This window comes from Erpetoichthys calabaricus, chromosome 2, assembly GCF_900747795.2.
Source record: "Erpetoichthys calabaricus chromosome 2, fErpCal1.3, whole genome shotgun sequence".
NCBI lineage: Eukaryota > Metazoa > Chordata > Cladistia > Polypteriformes > Polypteridae > Erpetoichthys > Erpetoichthys calabaricus.
The window spans coordinates 110,409,718-110,426,116 of NC_041395.2; the positions used below are offsets into that span (position 1 = coordinate 110,409,718).

Genomic DNA, 16,399 nt, shown 5'->3' on the forward strand with positions numbered 1-16,399 from the left:
AAACTGCACCTATCACTTCTATTAACTTGGGACTTTTTACCTTCTTGACTTTTTTCAGACATTACAGAAATATTGCATGTTACTTCTTAAAGATAATCCGATTATTTTTGTATACTCTATTGTTAGTTCTGTTCTCTTTTAATCTGTAGGAGACTTTCATGTTTGTTCTTAGAAGTGCTATCTGCCTTACAGAAACTGGGCCTGAATTTTGGCCCTTATTTTCTCAGGCTATGTCGGTCAAGGCATGCTTTCAGGTGTAGTAGCTGGAGCCGTGTTTACATCGCCCCCTCCTGGAAGCATCCTGGCAGCTATCCGAGCATTGACAGATGCAGGAGCAGGTGAGCTATGTAGGATCTTAGTTGTGCTTGTCTGTCTTTTATCTTTAATACTTTCTATATAATCTTTCTGTCCTTGTGTTATTTCCTAGCTGCCGTTCTTCTCATTGTGAAAAATTATACTGGTGATCGATTGAACTTTGGCCTTGCTTTGGAACAGGCAAAGTCAGAGAGTGTGTCTATCGCTATGGTCATTGTTTCTGATGACTGTGCATTTACTACCACCAGCAAGGCTGGGCGCCGTGGCCTCTGTGGAACTGTGCTCATACACAAGGTGAAAAGAGAGCAAAAGTCACTAAAGGGGACTAGGTACTGGGGCTGGGTAAGCAGCAGATACCATGCATAGATACAGTATACAATACGTGTATCTGCCTATAATATCAATAACACAGATAAGTTAAATGTTTTCAGAAATTAATTGATTTGTTTTTGCTATCCATAGACATAAATTGATTAATTGATAAAACATATGTTCCTCTTGTAAAATAACATAGGGTCAAATGCTCTGAGGGGCATGGAAGCTGATAGCACACAAACAGTCAGCACCAATACAAATGCATTAACTGTCTGAAAAAAGAGCACAAGGGATTAGACTTTTCAAAAGCCCCAAATTGCAGCTGGTTTTTAGAATACAGAACAGATGCCATCAGTTGATTGATAACTAGCAGAAATATCCAGCATTATCTGAGTGCACTAAAAATATAATATTGCTATTACTGTACCTATGTTGAAAAATATTAAGGAATAATTAGGTCAGGTATGGAGAAATGGGGTATTTTTGAGGGTCTCATTTAAATATGCTCTAGTAACATTGATTTATTACTGTCCATGATGTTCTGCAGATTGCGGGAGCCCTTGCAGAGGAGGGACATCACCTGGGGGAAATTGTAGATAAAGTGAATCAAGCTTCAAAGCTAATTGGTAAGACACTTTTGGCAGCATCCATGCATTCTTTTAGTGTATAATTTCTAATTTATATTTTTTTATTCTTGTCTGATGTTTATTGACTATTTTTCAAAAATGGCAAATTAAACAAAAGCATACAGAACATTAGTACTAGAATACATACCTTCACAATGTACCTCCACACCAACACCCTAAGTCAGGGAAGTTAACAAAATGGCAAAGAGAAAGTGAGCAGTGATTTTAAAGATGTGCCTCTTCCAGGAAAAGTAATGTTTCAGTAGGCATGTCACAAGTAAGGGAAACCAAAAGGGCAATACTGTAGACATAACAGAATTTAAAGTACTGTGCATGAGTAATCCAGTCCTTGATACTCTTAATACAAACTCTGTTAATCTGAGGTACATATACAAGATAGCTGACAAACTGTATAATGAAGATAGCCAGTTATCACTTTTTTAGACTCAAGGGATTTCCAATGTGAAGCCAGGAGGAAGTTAGTAGCAAGCCTACCTAAACAAGTCAGGGTCCACTGATTTGAGGTCAGACATGATGTAGAAAGGTCTGGCAGGGAAATAGTTTGAGACTATCAACTGAGAGGAAAGAACACAAGGATAATTAAGTCCAGAGGGGAAAAACTGGGGGGCAGATCCAAAATGTGAAGAGGAAAGCCACAGGGCAAAAGTAACAGAGGTCAGGGGTTCAAGACCTGTCAAAGGACATTTGTGTTGAGTAGGCAGAGTCTGTGAAGGAATTGTAATTGGGAGTTTTTAAAATGTTGTTTGCAAGCCCCTGTGTAAATGTGAATACTAAATCCTTTCATTTTCCAGCCAAAAATGTTCTCAAGTTTTGATTCCTGTCTTGAGATTGCAGGCGTGTTATAAAACAGCAAATTCATGTTGTTTTCAGAAAAAAATAATTTTGTGACATACTGACATTTTTTCAAAAGAAGTCCAGCTGAGCAGTTCATCTCATTGCCTGTCTCCCTCCATGGCAACCCTCAGAGCGTGGTTTCTGTTAGATCATTTTTTGAATGATGCAGTGATATTTTTATTTTGCAAATGATTCAAGTGCTTACTGTAAAATAATTTTCAGGATTTAGAAATATAAACTGTTATTTCATACTCATTAACAAACACACACACACACTCACACTTATATGGAACAGCCAATTTGCCTAACCTGCATATATTTGAGGATGTGACAGTATACACTGTAATAACTTGGGGAAAATGTACATAGTCTACATAGACAGCAAGGAACAAGGTTCAAGCGCAGGGTGCTGGATCGATGAAGCAGTGTTAGTATTGATTGCACTACTGTGCTGCCCCATCTTCTTCTTCTTTTGGCTGCTCTCATTAGGGGTTGCCACAGCAGATCATCTTCTTTCATATCTTTCTGTCCTCTGCATCTTGTTCTGTCACACCCACTACCTACATGTCCTCTACCACCACATCCATAAACCTTCTCTTAGGCCTTCCTCTTTTCCTTTTTCCTGGGAGCTCCATCGCTAACATCCTTTTCCCAATATACTCAGCATCTCTCCTCTGCACATGTCCAAACCAACGCAACCTCACCTCTCTGACTTTGCCTCCCAACCATCCAAGTTGAGCGGACCCTCTAATGTACACATTTCTAATCCTGTCCATCATCACCACACCCAGTGAAAATCTTAACATCTTTAACTCTGCCACCTCCAGCTCCGTCTCCTGCTTTCTGGTCAGTGCTACCGTCTCCAACCCATATAACATAGCTGGTCTCACTACCGTCCTGTAGACCTTCCCTTTCACTCTTGCTGATACCCGTCTGTCACAAATCACTCCTGACACTCTTCTCCACCCATTCCACCCTCACTGCACTCTCTTTTTCATCTCTCTTCTGCAATCCCCTTTACTCTAAATTGTTGATCCCAGGTATTTAAACTCATCACCTTCGCCAACTCTACTCCCTGCATCCTCACCAGAATGAACTATATATCTAAACAGTTTTCAGTATGCTGATGAACAACAGTTCCATTGCTAATAGCATAGGACTCAATTTTTCACTCCTCTTCATTTTCAGCCACAGTGCAGTGACACTCCAGAAAGATAATTGAAACTACAGTAGGCTTCAAAAATGGGTGATCAAGAGGACTTTCTGTTCCTTATAAGCTGCAAGTAGTAATCCTTGGAAGGACGAGCACCACAAAATCAGCTTTCTATAGGTTTTCGGTCAGGCTGTTCACATTGGACGTAAGCGCTACAAGCCATAACTTCAGTTGCGTTCAGTGCCAGGTTGGGTTTTGCAGAGGGACCTCCACATCTTGTCAAGATAGTCCCTCAACACAAATAAAAAAAACACATTTTAATGTATTTCTGTGTTTTTAATACACATGATTCACATAATAGGAAAATTATCTAGTAAAAAGGAACTGAATAAAAATTACTATTTGGCAATAAAATACAAAATGTGTCCGTTTCCCTGATTTTGATCATTGACTGCTACAGAAATTAAATTCCCTGACTCACTGAATCTTTCATGCTGAGTTTAGTGTTTTAACGTCTGCTTTTTTTATATGTTTTAACCTAGCTATATCACCGTCAGCCTTTGTGCAGTTTTACTTTATCTATGATAAAGTGTTTTGGTACCTAAATATGAATCAAAAAATGCCTTAATGATGTTATTCTGGAGATCTTATGTAGTATGTAGTAGCAAACAGTTGGTGAAGATTTATTCTTGAATTCTTATGACTGCATTTATTTTTATTTATTTATTTATTTTTGCTGTGATGTTTTTTTAACAGATCTGTGTAACGTAAGATCATAAAATAAACAATATACAAATTGCTGTGTGGGTTCCCTGCACACATTAGTCAGTGCATACTGTATAACAGGTGCCATTTTATGTGTGTTTGATAGAAAACACCTATGATTGACCCACGCAGAATTAAACTTGGCATCCCAGTAGGCTTTGTTGCCATTGGCAACCTCCATGTCTGGGCACTGTGACTTTTTATGAGAAAGGGTTCTGTGCCCAAAAGATGAAGTTACCTCAGTCTGGAAGGTAAGCAGAAGGTTTTGGCCCCTTTGTTAGAAATAGACATGGGAATTAATTTTAAAGAGAAAGGTTCAACAAGAAGTTTGCATGTTCTCCCCGTGTCTGCGTGGGTTTCCTCCGGGCGCTCCGGTTTCCTCCCACAGTCCAAAGACATGCAAGTTAGGTGGATTGGCGATTCTAAATTGGCCCTAGTGTGTGCTTGGTGTGTGGGTGTGTTTGTGTGTGTCCTGCGGTGGGTTGGCACCCTGCCCCGGATTGTTTCCTGCCTTGTGCCCTGTGTTGGCTGGGATTGGCTCCAGCAGACCCCCGTGACCCTGTGTTCGGATTCAGCGGGTTGGAAAATGGATGGATGGATGGATGGTTCAACAAGAAGGGAGGTGGAGGAACCCAAGTTTTAGGCAGCTCTCATGTGGAGAGTCACCTCATTTATAACTTTTTGTATTTTGCAGGAACCCTTGGAGTCTGTCTGAATCCTTGCAGTGTTCCAGGATCCTGCCCAACCTTTCATCTTGCATCTGATGAGATTGAGCTTGGTCTGGGTCAGTAATATGCAGTATTAATGTGTATGCAAGTTTAGTGGAACTGCCTTAGCATAAAGCCTAGGTTGTATTTATAAATGCATTCCCAGATGCTGCTTAAAAGATCATCCTTGCAACTACACCTCCATCTTGTGGTACCAAAGAGCCATTTTCATTTGATGCCCTAACAACTCGTTTTCCCAGTGTGAAGTTGTGGAAGATGAAGTAAAGCTGGCTGAAGTATGCAGAGCCCTGTTTCAAGACTAATAACAGTTAACACTGAGTAGTATACAGTATAGCTTACTAGTTCCAGTAACTAGTAATATGTAATGTCATGGGACTGGAGTCTCTCCTAAGAGCACGGGGAGAAAAACAGCAACCAGCCTGGACAGGGTGCCAGTGCATTCATTGCAAGGCACCCTCATACACAGACTCTTCACAAAAAAAATTAAAAGATATCATTGAACCAACTTTTTTTAAACTAAAATTAAGGTAGAGCCCTATAACACAGCTCAAGTGCATTACCTACACACACAAATTACAAGCCTCACCTAACGTTCTGTGTGTGATTTTGCAGCTACTTCACACAGCTCAGCAAACCCATATGAGCAAACCAAAAGTCTCATCCTCTGTCTTGTGTGCTTTTGTCATGTACTTAGACAACACTCTGTCTCTGCAAATGCAGGAATTGAAATCCCTGTACTCTTGCGGTACATCCCAAAACATATCCCAGGATACATACATCAGGCTCCTTGTTTACAAAACACTGATGTTCACATTCCCAGGTCTACTAAAATGTCAGTGCAAACAAAGAGTTGTTCCTCTGTTGCATAGCCAGGACAGAATGTGCATTTCCCCTCCTTAGAGAGTTAGTAGGTAGTATACTTTCAAGTACCATCTCCATCACTATCTCCATGAAGGCCAAATGTTTGGAGTAATTTTTGGCCACATTTACAATTGCAACGATGCAGCTACCTTGGTAGTTCCATTTCTCCAATGCCATATACAAAGCTTATGAATTTATTCTCCCTTGCATGAAATATTTTCCATGGGGTAGCTGTAAACTAGGGAAATTACACTAAATCAGACCATTCAATCCTAAAGAAAATGCTGTGCTTAGACTTCAGCCTCAATACATTTAACTGATACTTTTTTATGTATTTCATACATCTGTCTCTGGCAGAAACTTTAAATGGCTCAAGAGTCAGTCTCATTTACCAGGATATAGTCCAGTGGAAACTTTTGCTTCATACACCAAATCCCAGTAGGCACTGTACTTAGCCCCCATCTTTCATTTTTCCACACAGTTCATTCCAGTAGGGTTTAGTGGGTTGTCAGTACACCATATGTTCTCACCTGTGAACATCACCTATAGACTATACGAAAGTACGTTTAGGTATCCTTATTTTGTGCAAGTTTGTTTTAATATTTTTGTAAACAATTATAATTCTGTTTTGTATAGTTCTTTGTATGTACTGTTCAATTAGATCATTGTGCAAAGGTAACTCTACCAGGAGAAAACAGGTCCTGTCAGTATAATCCTAGGTGTAGGTGTATCTAGAATACAAACATAACTTTTATATCATGCTAAGATCATGATCTTCAGAAAAGTCTCAATTGTAGATTAGGATTAACAGTATGTTGGAGTTAAATGGTCTTACTTCTTCTTGACAGTTGTGTCTTTTTTCTTATTTTATAACAAAGTGATTTGAGATGTTCAAGCATCAGCAGAAAACAAGATATATTTTTGGTTCTTACAGGAATTCACGGGGAACCTGGGATCAAAAGGACAAAAGTGAGAGAAAACTTTGATTTGCATCCGTTTTTATGGAAACAGAATCTTTTACTCACATTATTTGTGCTTGACAGCTAACAACTGCAAATGAAGTTGTGAAGATGATGATTGACCATATGACTGACCCATCCAGCCAGTCACATCTCCCTCTCAGTGCAGGTAGTTCATTCTGTAGGATTGTTTGTTTAAAATGAGGAGTTTTGAAAAGGTTATCATCAGCCACTAACACCTGGGACATGTAAGCACCCTATTCTCCCTTCCTTCCTCCCATTTCTAGTGCATGACTTATTTTTTGTCTGTTAGAGGGTACAGTCTACTTAATTACAATGGGTATTGTTTCTGTGTTGCAGGAAACTCTGTGGTCCTAGTGGTGAACAACTTGGGAGGGCTTTCCTGCCTTGAGCTGGCCATTGTTACTGGATCAGCTATCCATTGTCTTGGTTAGTTTCCCTTTCAAGCTGTACTTATGTTTAGCTACAAGGCAATGCAAAGTATGAAGCATTTTGAATGCGTAAAATTGCTTAGTGCTGGAACCTTGAGAAAATATGAAGTAGACAACATACTTAGCCAGAAACTGCTAACAAATGATTGCACTCTGCAAGCTAAGTCCACTTCCTGCTGCTTTCACGCCTTGGCACTGTTACAAGGTGTCTGTGCCCTGATTGGCTATGGCAGAACATAGTTTGTCCTTGAATTAATAAAACCTGCTTTCAAGATTTAAAATATGCCCCCTAATTTGCTGGAAGCTTTGGAAAACAACTTCTAATTTGCAGAAATTGGGGCCAGTCAATGTATGGAAATTATATGTTGACTTCTTACAGGAAAACAAGCATGGAGATTTGATTTCATCACCGGGTGAACAGTACACAGAAATGTGAGGTATACCATTGGAAAACTCTGGTTGTCTACCTTTCAAGGAGGTTTCAGCATCTTCATGTCTCCAACCAGTCTACTTGTATACATAGTTAGTATGAATTGAAAAAACACGTGTCTTACCTGCGGCTCATTAGTGTATTGACTGCAATACATGGGGTCTTGTAGAGATAATTATCTGCATATATTTTTTTATGAATTTTAAAGTAATACACTAACAAACTAAAATATTATTAGTGACAAAGTCCAGTGTGCTAGTCAGTTTTACAGTAGACTGATTTATTTACAGACTTTTAGCCAAAAAATTGATCTGCACTCTACTATAATCTTTAGCATTTGTCCATTTCTAGTAATTGTTCTCTTTCCTAATTGATCATTCTTAACTTGCATCAGTATGTACAAGCGATCTGTTTGGAGACAATCAATGACTGTTTACTAAGCTATAGTGAGATTCATAATCTGGACTGGATGCTAAAAAATATCCATGATCCTTTGCCAGATATTGGAGTTGTTCATTTTTTTATGTAAACAAATTCATGATTTCAGGATAACTTGAGACCATTTCATATCCCATGATATAGCTGTTTCAAACCCCTGCATTCTCATACACTGTAACAGTTGACAAAATAAGTGTTTGTAGTTTTGCCATAGAGAATTAACTTTAATATCATAACAATAGAAAAAAATAAATAAACCCAATACCCCTCATCGTATGTGAATATTTCATGTAGTTCACACGAATGGAATTTTAAAGTAGCTCCTTCTATAGACATTCCAGTTCAAATTAAGCTGCAATTATAGTAAGCTTTAGACCTATAAAGGGTGATTTGTTTGTTTTTTTAAGGAGAAGTGTATTTGTTCCAGGATTAAAACAACATAATGAACAAGCTATGGTATGTATGGAAACATAATAAATATGTAGCAGGGGATATTACTTAATGAAATGGTAAAATGAATGCAGAAGACAATCAAGTTGTCAGCATGTCCTTGGCAATTTATAGTACAACTTAACAGAGAATGACTGTTCAGTATAGAGATGGCACTTAACATTCACTCTTTAACATAAAAGTAGTTGGAACCCAAGTTCCAAATAGTTGGTACATGTGAGTAAGACATGATTCCAAAACTGAAAGAAAGAAACAATTTATCGCATCAGAACAGGACTACACATTAACATCAGTTAAAACCAAAGTCATCAGCAATACTGTGCTGTATGGTGGGCAGTGACTCCTCCATGTAGGCAATGGATCATGATGCATGTTGTGAGGACTGAAATTGGCACCTTGGCACACCACAGACATCCTTGCTTAATTGAACATTGTCCTAAACATAAAATGGCATTAGTCAGGCCTTTCACAAATCCTGACACAATGTGTGAGTTCATCTCCTGCATATATTAAACCAAAGTCATATTGCTTCTAACATCGCTTCTGACTAGACAACATGCCATAAAACTGTCAATTAACCAAGGGAAGAGTGAAAAGACAGTACTAGATAATATCAAATTATATTTAAAACAGAAGTAGTCAAAAAGCAATTGACAGGAGGCCCAACGTTCATCTAATGAAAGCTTGTTTGCTTAAAATTACCAGATTAACAATCAATCAGACCTTTTGGTGTGTAGCACTTTTCTTAACTTCTTTCATCATTGGGTCGTCTGTCCATGTTATCCTGGCCTCTATATTTTCTGTAGTACTTTCTGCTGTATCTTTAATATCTATGTCTTTTCTGCTTGCACTGCTGGGATGTTGTTATCTTAAAGATGCCTGCCACTGTGTCCCTGTTAGTTACTGCAGAGTGTTGCAGTGTTCAGCAATGCTGCCTTGTAAATTCAGCTTAGAACGCAGATTCTTCAAAACTTTTAAGGAACATTGAAATATTTTTATTATACATGTTTAATTATTCTATCCTTCCATCCATCTATCCACTCTCAGCAAGCTTAGAGCACAAGGCAGGAATAATTCCTGGACGTGGTGTCAGCTCATTGCTAACGCTGCACCACCAAGCTCCCACATGTTTAATTATTAACAGTATACATTATTTAAATGAATTTAACAATTTATTTGTAAAATGTAATATACATACTTTAGTGCCTTTCATTATAAAAATAATACCAAGTATACTTCCTAGTATTCTAACAGCACACAGCTCAAAGAGGATAGCTCTTGGACATCTAAATCAACTTAGAAGCAGTCATCATCATCTGTAAATATGCACTCTCTTCTATTGAATTGAATCAAATTCCTTTATTGTCATTGTGTGGTACGATGAGATTCAATGTGTAACTCCTCCATAAACTTATTTTCCTATAAAATCATAAAAAATAATAGGATAAAAAACAATGAAATATATACAATATGAAAGCCTAAGTCCAATTTTCATGTACCTATAGTGCAGATAGTGCAAGTGGATCATAAAGTGGCTTAGGTTGTGTAATGTTACAGTTGTAGTGCAAGTTTACAGTGAGGTAATTGTAATTATAAGTACAAACAGTTCGACTGGGAGCACTTGATGGACTGATTGAGTGTGTTTATAGTTCTTGGGATGAAACTGTTTCTGAGCCTCAAGGTCCACGAAGGAAAGGCTCTGAAGTATTTACCGGATTGGAGAAGTTCAAGTATATTGTGGCATGGCTGAGTGGAATCCATGCAGATGCTGATGGCTTTGCTGAGGCAGCATGTGCTGTAAATGTCCTCCAAGGCTGAAAGCTGCATCCCGATAATCCTCTGTGCTCTCTACACAACTTGTGCAGCTGTGATACCACATACAAATACAATAAACATGTTAAAATACTCTGAGTCGTGCACTGAGAGTAACAATGCTAAAGCAGCTATGGTATTTGGAATAGTTTAGCCGTTCTGTGTACTAATATATTGTTACTGAATAATTATAATCAACTGCCTTAAATTTGTAAATGATATGCAATTAATTTCGGGGTTTTTGATACAGCCTGTGTCATGGATGTGAATCTAAAAACGAAAAACCACAGAAGAAGTAGCACTGCTTTGTCTCTGGATGCCGCCAGTTTGCAAAACCGAGCAGAAAAGTGCGTACGTATGGTGTGAGGCTGCCGTGAAAATGTGTGTGGCTTTACGTCAAGCTTAGTATTTATACTTCTCAAAGTGAGCATGGAAACTGGTGGATGCAACATTTTTGTGCATACACACCGTTTATACATGAGGCCCCAGGAGATTAAACGCACAATCTGAAACAGAAGGGGCATTTGGTATGGTCTTCAAATGGCAATCAGCAAATCAGTTGCATAAATGTGGTGAGGGAAATTCCAATTGTTTACAATCAGATACCTTTACATAGTCTAAATGTCAGACTGAAGTGCTGGTGTAGTTATTTGCAAAACATATTTCTTATATAGCAACATTTTTTTTTACCAATATTCAGGCATCACTGAACATATTATTAATCTTCCTGAAAGAAGATCAAAGTTTCTCATCAATAGTTTACTTCTTGGATTTGAGGAGCTTCACTACCTGTGTGTTATGGAGCAATGAAAAATGACTGTGTTTGTTCCTTTTAAATTAATGAAGACCTTTTTAGTAGTTCCGTGATATTAACTGAAATTCCTAGGCCAGCTAACTATGTTAATGACAGCTTGATATATTTCTAGCTAAAAACATTCCTGTTTTTATCCATTGGAAGACAATTTTTTCCACAGCATTGCTGAAAATGAACATATTAGATGTTAGAGTGGTAGAACATGTTCAGCATTAGCTTTATATAGGAAGCTTCTGTTATGCCTTTATCACTAATATGCATAATCAACTGACATTGATAGTAGTCTTTGTTGCTGCATGCATACCATTATTAATTTGTGGACCAGCCACCAATGATTGAACTTTTTATTTTTATTCAGGTTAGCTAAAGGTAATTTAAAGATAGTGTGCTGCAGTTTATACAGTATTGGTATCTGTTACTGCAGCAGAGAATTATAGTGATGTTTCATTTATAAGCAGTATTTTAAGTTTTGGAGTATTGAGTCCAGCATAATAAAATTTATTATGTTGGATAATCAAAACTTTTTGGTTTTGGACAGTCAAAGGTACCAAAATTTACAGTACATACAGTGGTACATCTGGTGATGACCATAATTCGTTCCATAATACTGGATGCTACCCGATTTGGTCGTGACCCAAACGTAATTTTCCCATAAGATTGTATATAAATACAATTAATCCGTTCCAGACCGTACGAACTGTATGTAAATATATATCTTTTTAAGGTAATTATACCATAGAATGCACAGTGTAATAGTAAATTAAATGTAAAAACATTGAATAACACAGAGAAAACTAACATTGTAAGAGTTCACGCTAGACCTTTACGAACCGCTCACTGTAAACACTTTTTTTATGAGTTTTAAGCACAAGGAAAAAAAATTAAATGCCACTTCTCTTGTGAAACTTTTCAAGCCATCCTCTACCGGCTTTAAATTCCTCACCTATTTCACCTTCGCCACTCGAAGAAGGATTTTTTTTTCAGCAAATCGCCATGAATCTTCCTGGCTTCTCACATATGATCACCTCACTTACGCTATCCCCTGCAAGTTGCTTCTCGTTCAACTACACTAGCAACAGCTTTTCCACCTCTTCCAGCACTTGTTTATTGAAAATAGTTTTACTGCATACAGCAGCCACCAGGATGCATTTGGAAAATTTAATATTTTTATAAATCAAAAGAATGACATTTTTTCTGCCTGCTATTTACACCTGCTGTAAGTGTATTCAAATGTCTTTTTTTAAGTTGTCAGAGTTTTAGTGTTTTAGGAAATCACTAATTTTTTAATTTGTTTCCTTTTCTTTTGAGTCATTTGCAGAAACCTGCATTGTTACTGATTTGTTTGTAATTTTGTCATTATATTTTATTCAAATTAAAGTATATTAATGGAACACCACCAGAAAATAAAAGTTTAAAAAACTAAAAACTTTCTGAATAGGTCAATCTTTCAAGCCAAGAAAGTTATTGAGTATTGATCCGAGTCTTGAGTTTCGGAGTGGAGTGGTGGCTCTGAGGTTAGAGATGTTGTCAGTTCAAATCCCGTAAATTTCAAAAGTTGGCCCCTTGAGCAAGGCCCTTAACCTCCAAGTGCTTTGTCTTGGGTATGACATTAATATGTATCCTGCAAGCAGGTCCTCCAACTTATAGGGAAAACTTGGGGTTGGTGGCAGGATTATCTCTCCAGCCACTGTAGAAAAAAACAAAATGCACGCCATTCTAGTGTGGGGCTGAGGTGTCGCCCACTGCACTCTGGTCCCAATCCAGGTTGTTTGTCAAGTAGAGGGTGTACCAAAAAGCTATCAGCGCATGCGCCCAACCTCTTGAGATTGTATACTGTAACTGCAAGGGGGCACCACTGAACCCCAAACTGCAGACACAATATTGTCCCGACACATTTTCTGCTCCAATAAAAGGTTTTTATTGAGCCCCGACAGCTTCCTCACAAGAATAACAAAAAAAAAAAAAAACACACACATACACCAAGCACAATTCTCCTTCCTCCTCCAAGAGTATAGCCCACTGCATCCCGTCTCTGACACATCAAAATGAGGCAGCAGGCTTTCTTTTAAGCTCAACCTGGTCTTTTGTCCCATTCATCCAGAGTACTTCCGGGACGTGCATAAACCTGGGCAGTCCTCCCCCAGCAGCACCCTCTTGCAGTCCCCAATGACCTCATCAGGGTTGCATTTCTGGACTCCATTTCCTATGCTACCCTGCAGGTGTCCTACTCGGGTTTAGCCCCAAGACATATTGCCACCTGCCATGTGGGGGAATGGCCTGCTCCTGGCAAGCCCATTCTCCCGGTCCTTCCATTATGGCCTCCTGGCCGGATATGAAACCTTCCATTATCCTGGCCAGGATGCCTGTCCTTCCTTCTGGGAACCCACAAAACACATTGTAAAATAGCTTATATGTGTCGTTTTCAAACAAAACAAAAGCAATATTATGAGATTCAGCCATTTTAAAAGACGATCAGCTGTGCACATTCCCTACGTGCTTGTCTTCTTGTGTTGATTTACTTCCATATTTATGTGAGAACTTCTCCTCCTATCACACAAGCAAATAGAAAACGCATCCTTACCTCAAGGAAAATAGTACCAGGAAAATGCAATAAAATGACCATTTCCAGTTGCCATTTGTTGTCACAAACATGCGTCAGAAACACAGAAGGCGTGTTTTCTTGTATTGCTTCAGACTGTATGCATTCAGTAAGTTTTTAGGCTTTTATTTTCCAGTGGTGCCCTGTGCCCTATTGCCTCCATTATAAAGTGCCCGAGCATGCAAGATAATTGTTAAAATTTAAATAAAATGCTTAACTTAATTTTGCATGACAAATGCATATATTTTTTTGTGAATAACTATCTTCAACTTGAAAAATAAAAGGTATCCTTTAAATAATATACCTTTCATTTCTTGGCTTTTTAAAAGTTAAATCACAATTAGAAATTGCTGGCTATAACTTTTCTTTTGGTAGGTTTAAAAACTGATATTAACTCTCCTTGCAATTCAGATCATTTTTGTTTAGTATATTGTGTATGCAGGAAACAGTGATTGATCATGTTCTCCCTGATGTGACAGAGAGTCGGCACATAATGGTGGCACGGGTGGTTTCTGGTACCTTTATGACAGCGCTAGAGATGTCGGGGGTCTCCCTCACACTGATGGTGGCAGATGATGAGCTCCTTAGACTCTTTGGTGAGTTCTGTTTTTACAGTACCTTACATTGTTACATGTCTGCTCCCAGGTTTAATTGGACCTGGGATGATGTTGAGAGACTGTTTGCTATTATTATATTGTATGTTTGCTTAATTTTTTAAACAAGTCTATTGCATACATACAATATTTTGAAAAGGCAATTTTCCTTAATTAGGAAGTTTAGATTTGTCTGCTGTGGGGAACAGCCCGGACACAGACAGGCAGACATCATTTTGTCACCCAGCACACGTTTATTTACAGTCCACAACTATTTACACAAGTGCCACACAACCCACAGACTCCCCAAAGTCCAGGCCAAACCACACTATGCCTCTCTTCTTCCGGCCACCTCCTGTCTCTTCTCTAAGACCTCATCCCTCTTCCACCCGATTCCAGCCCCCTGTGAAGGGAGGCGGCCCCTTTTATAAGCACCCGGATGTGCTCCAGGTGTGTTTCGGCAATCTCCCCCTGACACGCCCCAGTGTGGCGGAAGTGCTGGCTGCATCCCCGGAAGCACTCCGGGTGTCCCTGCTCCTCTTCCCCCCAGCACTTCCTGGTATGGCGGAAGTGCTGAGGTCCAGGGCTTTCCAGGCATTGGGGTGCCCCCTGGCGGTGACCACAGGCCCCTACAGGGTTGGGCTTCATAGCCCTGTACCCGTGGCCCCCAACACAACCAGGGCGGACGCCCCCTCGTGGTCTGGAGGAGGTGCAGGCCCTCCTCCGCTCTTCCTGGGCATCGTGGCTGGGTACCACCCCCAGCCAGCTGCCACACTGCATTAAACCTTGGTTACTTAACACATTCAGGGTATGGCAGCTTTCATCAGTATTAATAATCCCGCTTTAGTCGGTATTAATTATTATATGACCATGTTATCTTTTAATTGCACTGGTAAAACAGGTACATTTGTGTTTGATTATATGTAAAAAAAAAATTCTGCATTATAAAAAATTAATAAACCCTTTTACTGCTTCAGTGCTACTTCAGTTAACATAAAAACTCAATATACTTTAGTTTGTTGTCATTATGTGAAAAGGGAAACTCTATTATGTCAAACATCTCAAAAATTGAAAATTATGCTATGAAGTACAATGCAGAACATGGAGGTCCTCATACTGTTAATAACTCTTTGGTTTTCTTTTGATATTACTTGGCAGACTCTGACACTCGGGCCCCAGCATGGCCAGCCACAGGTCGAACTGTGCTTACAGGGCAAACACACCTTATCCAGCCTTCAGTGGAAGAAACGACAGTGGTCGAGAGCTTTGAGAATGAAGGTGGGAGTGGAATGATGCTTCACCTGCCTAAAGACATATTGTTTGTTTTCCTGATTCTGGTCTTACATTACATTGGCATTATTTGGGTTTAAGTAGTTGAGGCTTGGTGCCTCGTTTTCAGATTAATTTTTTTAAAAATTGAATTTTTTTTATTCCCCCTACAGATCATTGTACTGTATGCAGAATATACTGCACAGTACAATGATCTTTACAACGAACATAAAATATTAGTTTCTTTCTTACTCTTCGCACAATGTATCTTTTTACCTGCAGCTCCTGAAGCAGTTCTGGTCAGACATGTCTTGCAGAGTGTTTGCTCATCTCTCCTTGCGCTACATGAGGAGCTCAATGCACTTGATCGCGCTGCAGGAGACGGGGATTGTGGGACCACACATTCAAGGGCTGCCGTGGGTGAGTGATGACTTAAGTTACTGTTTCTTAGCTTTAGTAGGTTCAGCGACTGAGTGTCTCTTGGATAGGATTTAATGTTGAGAATCTTGTCGTCTTATGCTCATAGCGATCCAAGACTGGCTACAAACTCAAATCATACCTGCCAGCTATACTCAGCTCCTGTCTGCTCTTGCTAAAGTGGTTCAGGAACACATGGGTGGCTCCTCAGGGGCGGTAAGTGTTTGATCTTCTTGTCTGGTTTGGTGTCATATTGACTTTTAAGTTTAAAGTTGTGAGTTTTGCTTTGCCAGGCTGCTTATCCTAAATTAACTTTTTGAATCAGTTAATGAAATTCTAGCAGAGGGAATATTTTTTCATGTCTTCTGCAGGATGTGAAGCTCATTTTATAAAATCCTTTCTGGTGTCACAGCTACTTCTTCTCATTCACCATCATAGGGAGCATAGTCCTCCAGTGGCGCAAAAGCAGGATAAGATTGTTGTCTGGAAAAATACAAGTCCATTAAAGGAACACATGCAAATATAATTACATTTAAGATAGAGGAAAT

The 16,399-nt window shown here is 39.1% G+C and overlaps 1 protein-coding gene across 3 annotated transcripts in view; it reads left to right on the forward strand.

Moving 5' to 3' along the window:
* The window catches only part of tkfc (triokinase/FMN cyclase), a 46,851-nt gene that overhangs the window by 13,442 nt on the left and 17,010 nt on the right, over positions 1–16,399 (forward strand). For all 3 annotated transcript variants that reach the window (XM_051923750.1, XM_051923749.1, XM_028794353.2), the window contains 11 exons: positions 228–338; positions 428–609; positions 1,178–1,256; positions 4,724–4,813; positions 6,553–6,587; positions 6,662–6,746; positions 6,938–7,027; positions 14,052–14,168; positions 15,324–15,443; positions 15,717–15,854; positions 15,961–16,067. In XM_051923750.1, coding sequence (XP_051779710.1) covers positions 245–338; positions 428–609; positions 1,178–1,256; positions 4,724–4,813; positions 6,553–6,587; positions 6,662–6,746; positions 6,938–7,027; positions 14,052–14,168; positions 15,324–15,443; positions 15,717–15,854; positions 15,961–16,067 — 1,137 coding nt within the window. In that variant the 5' untranslated portion in view covers positions 228–244. The remainder of the gene's footprint in view (positions 1–227; positions 339–427; positions 610–1,177; positions 1,257–4,723; positions 4,814–6,552; positions 6,588–6,661; positions 6,747–6,937; positions 7,028–14,051; positions 14,169–15,323; positions 15,444–15,716; positions 15,855–15,960; positions 16,068–16,399) is intronic.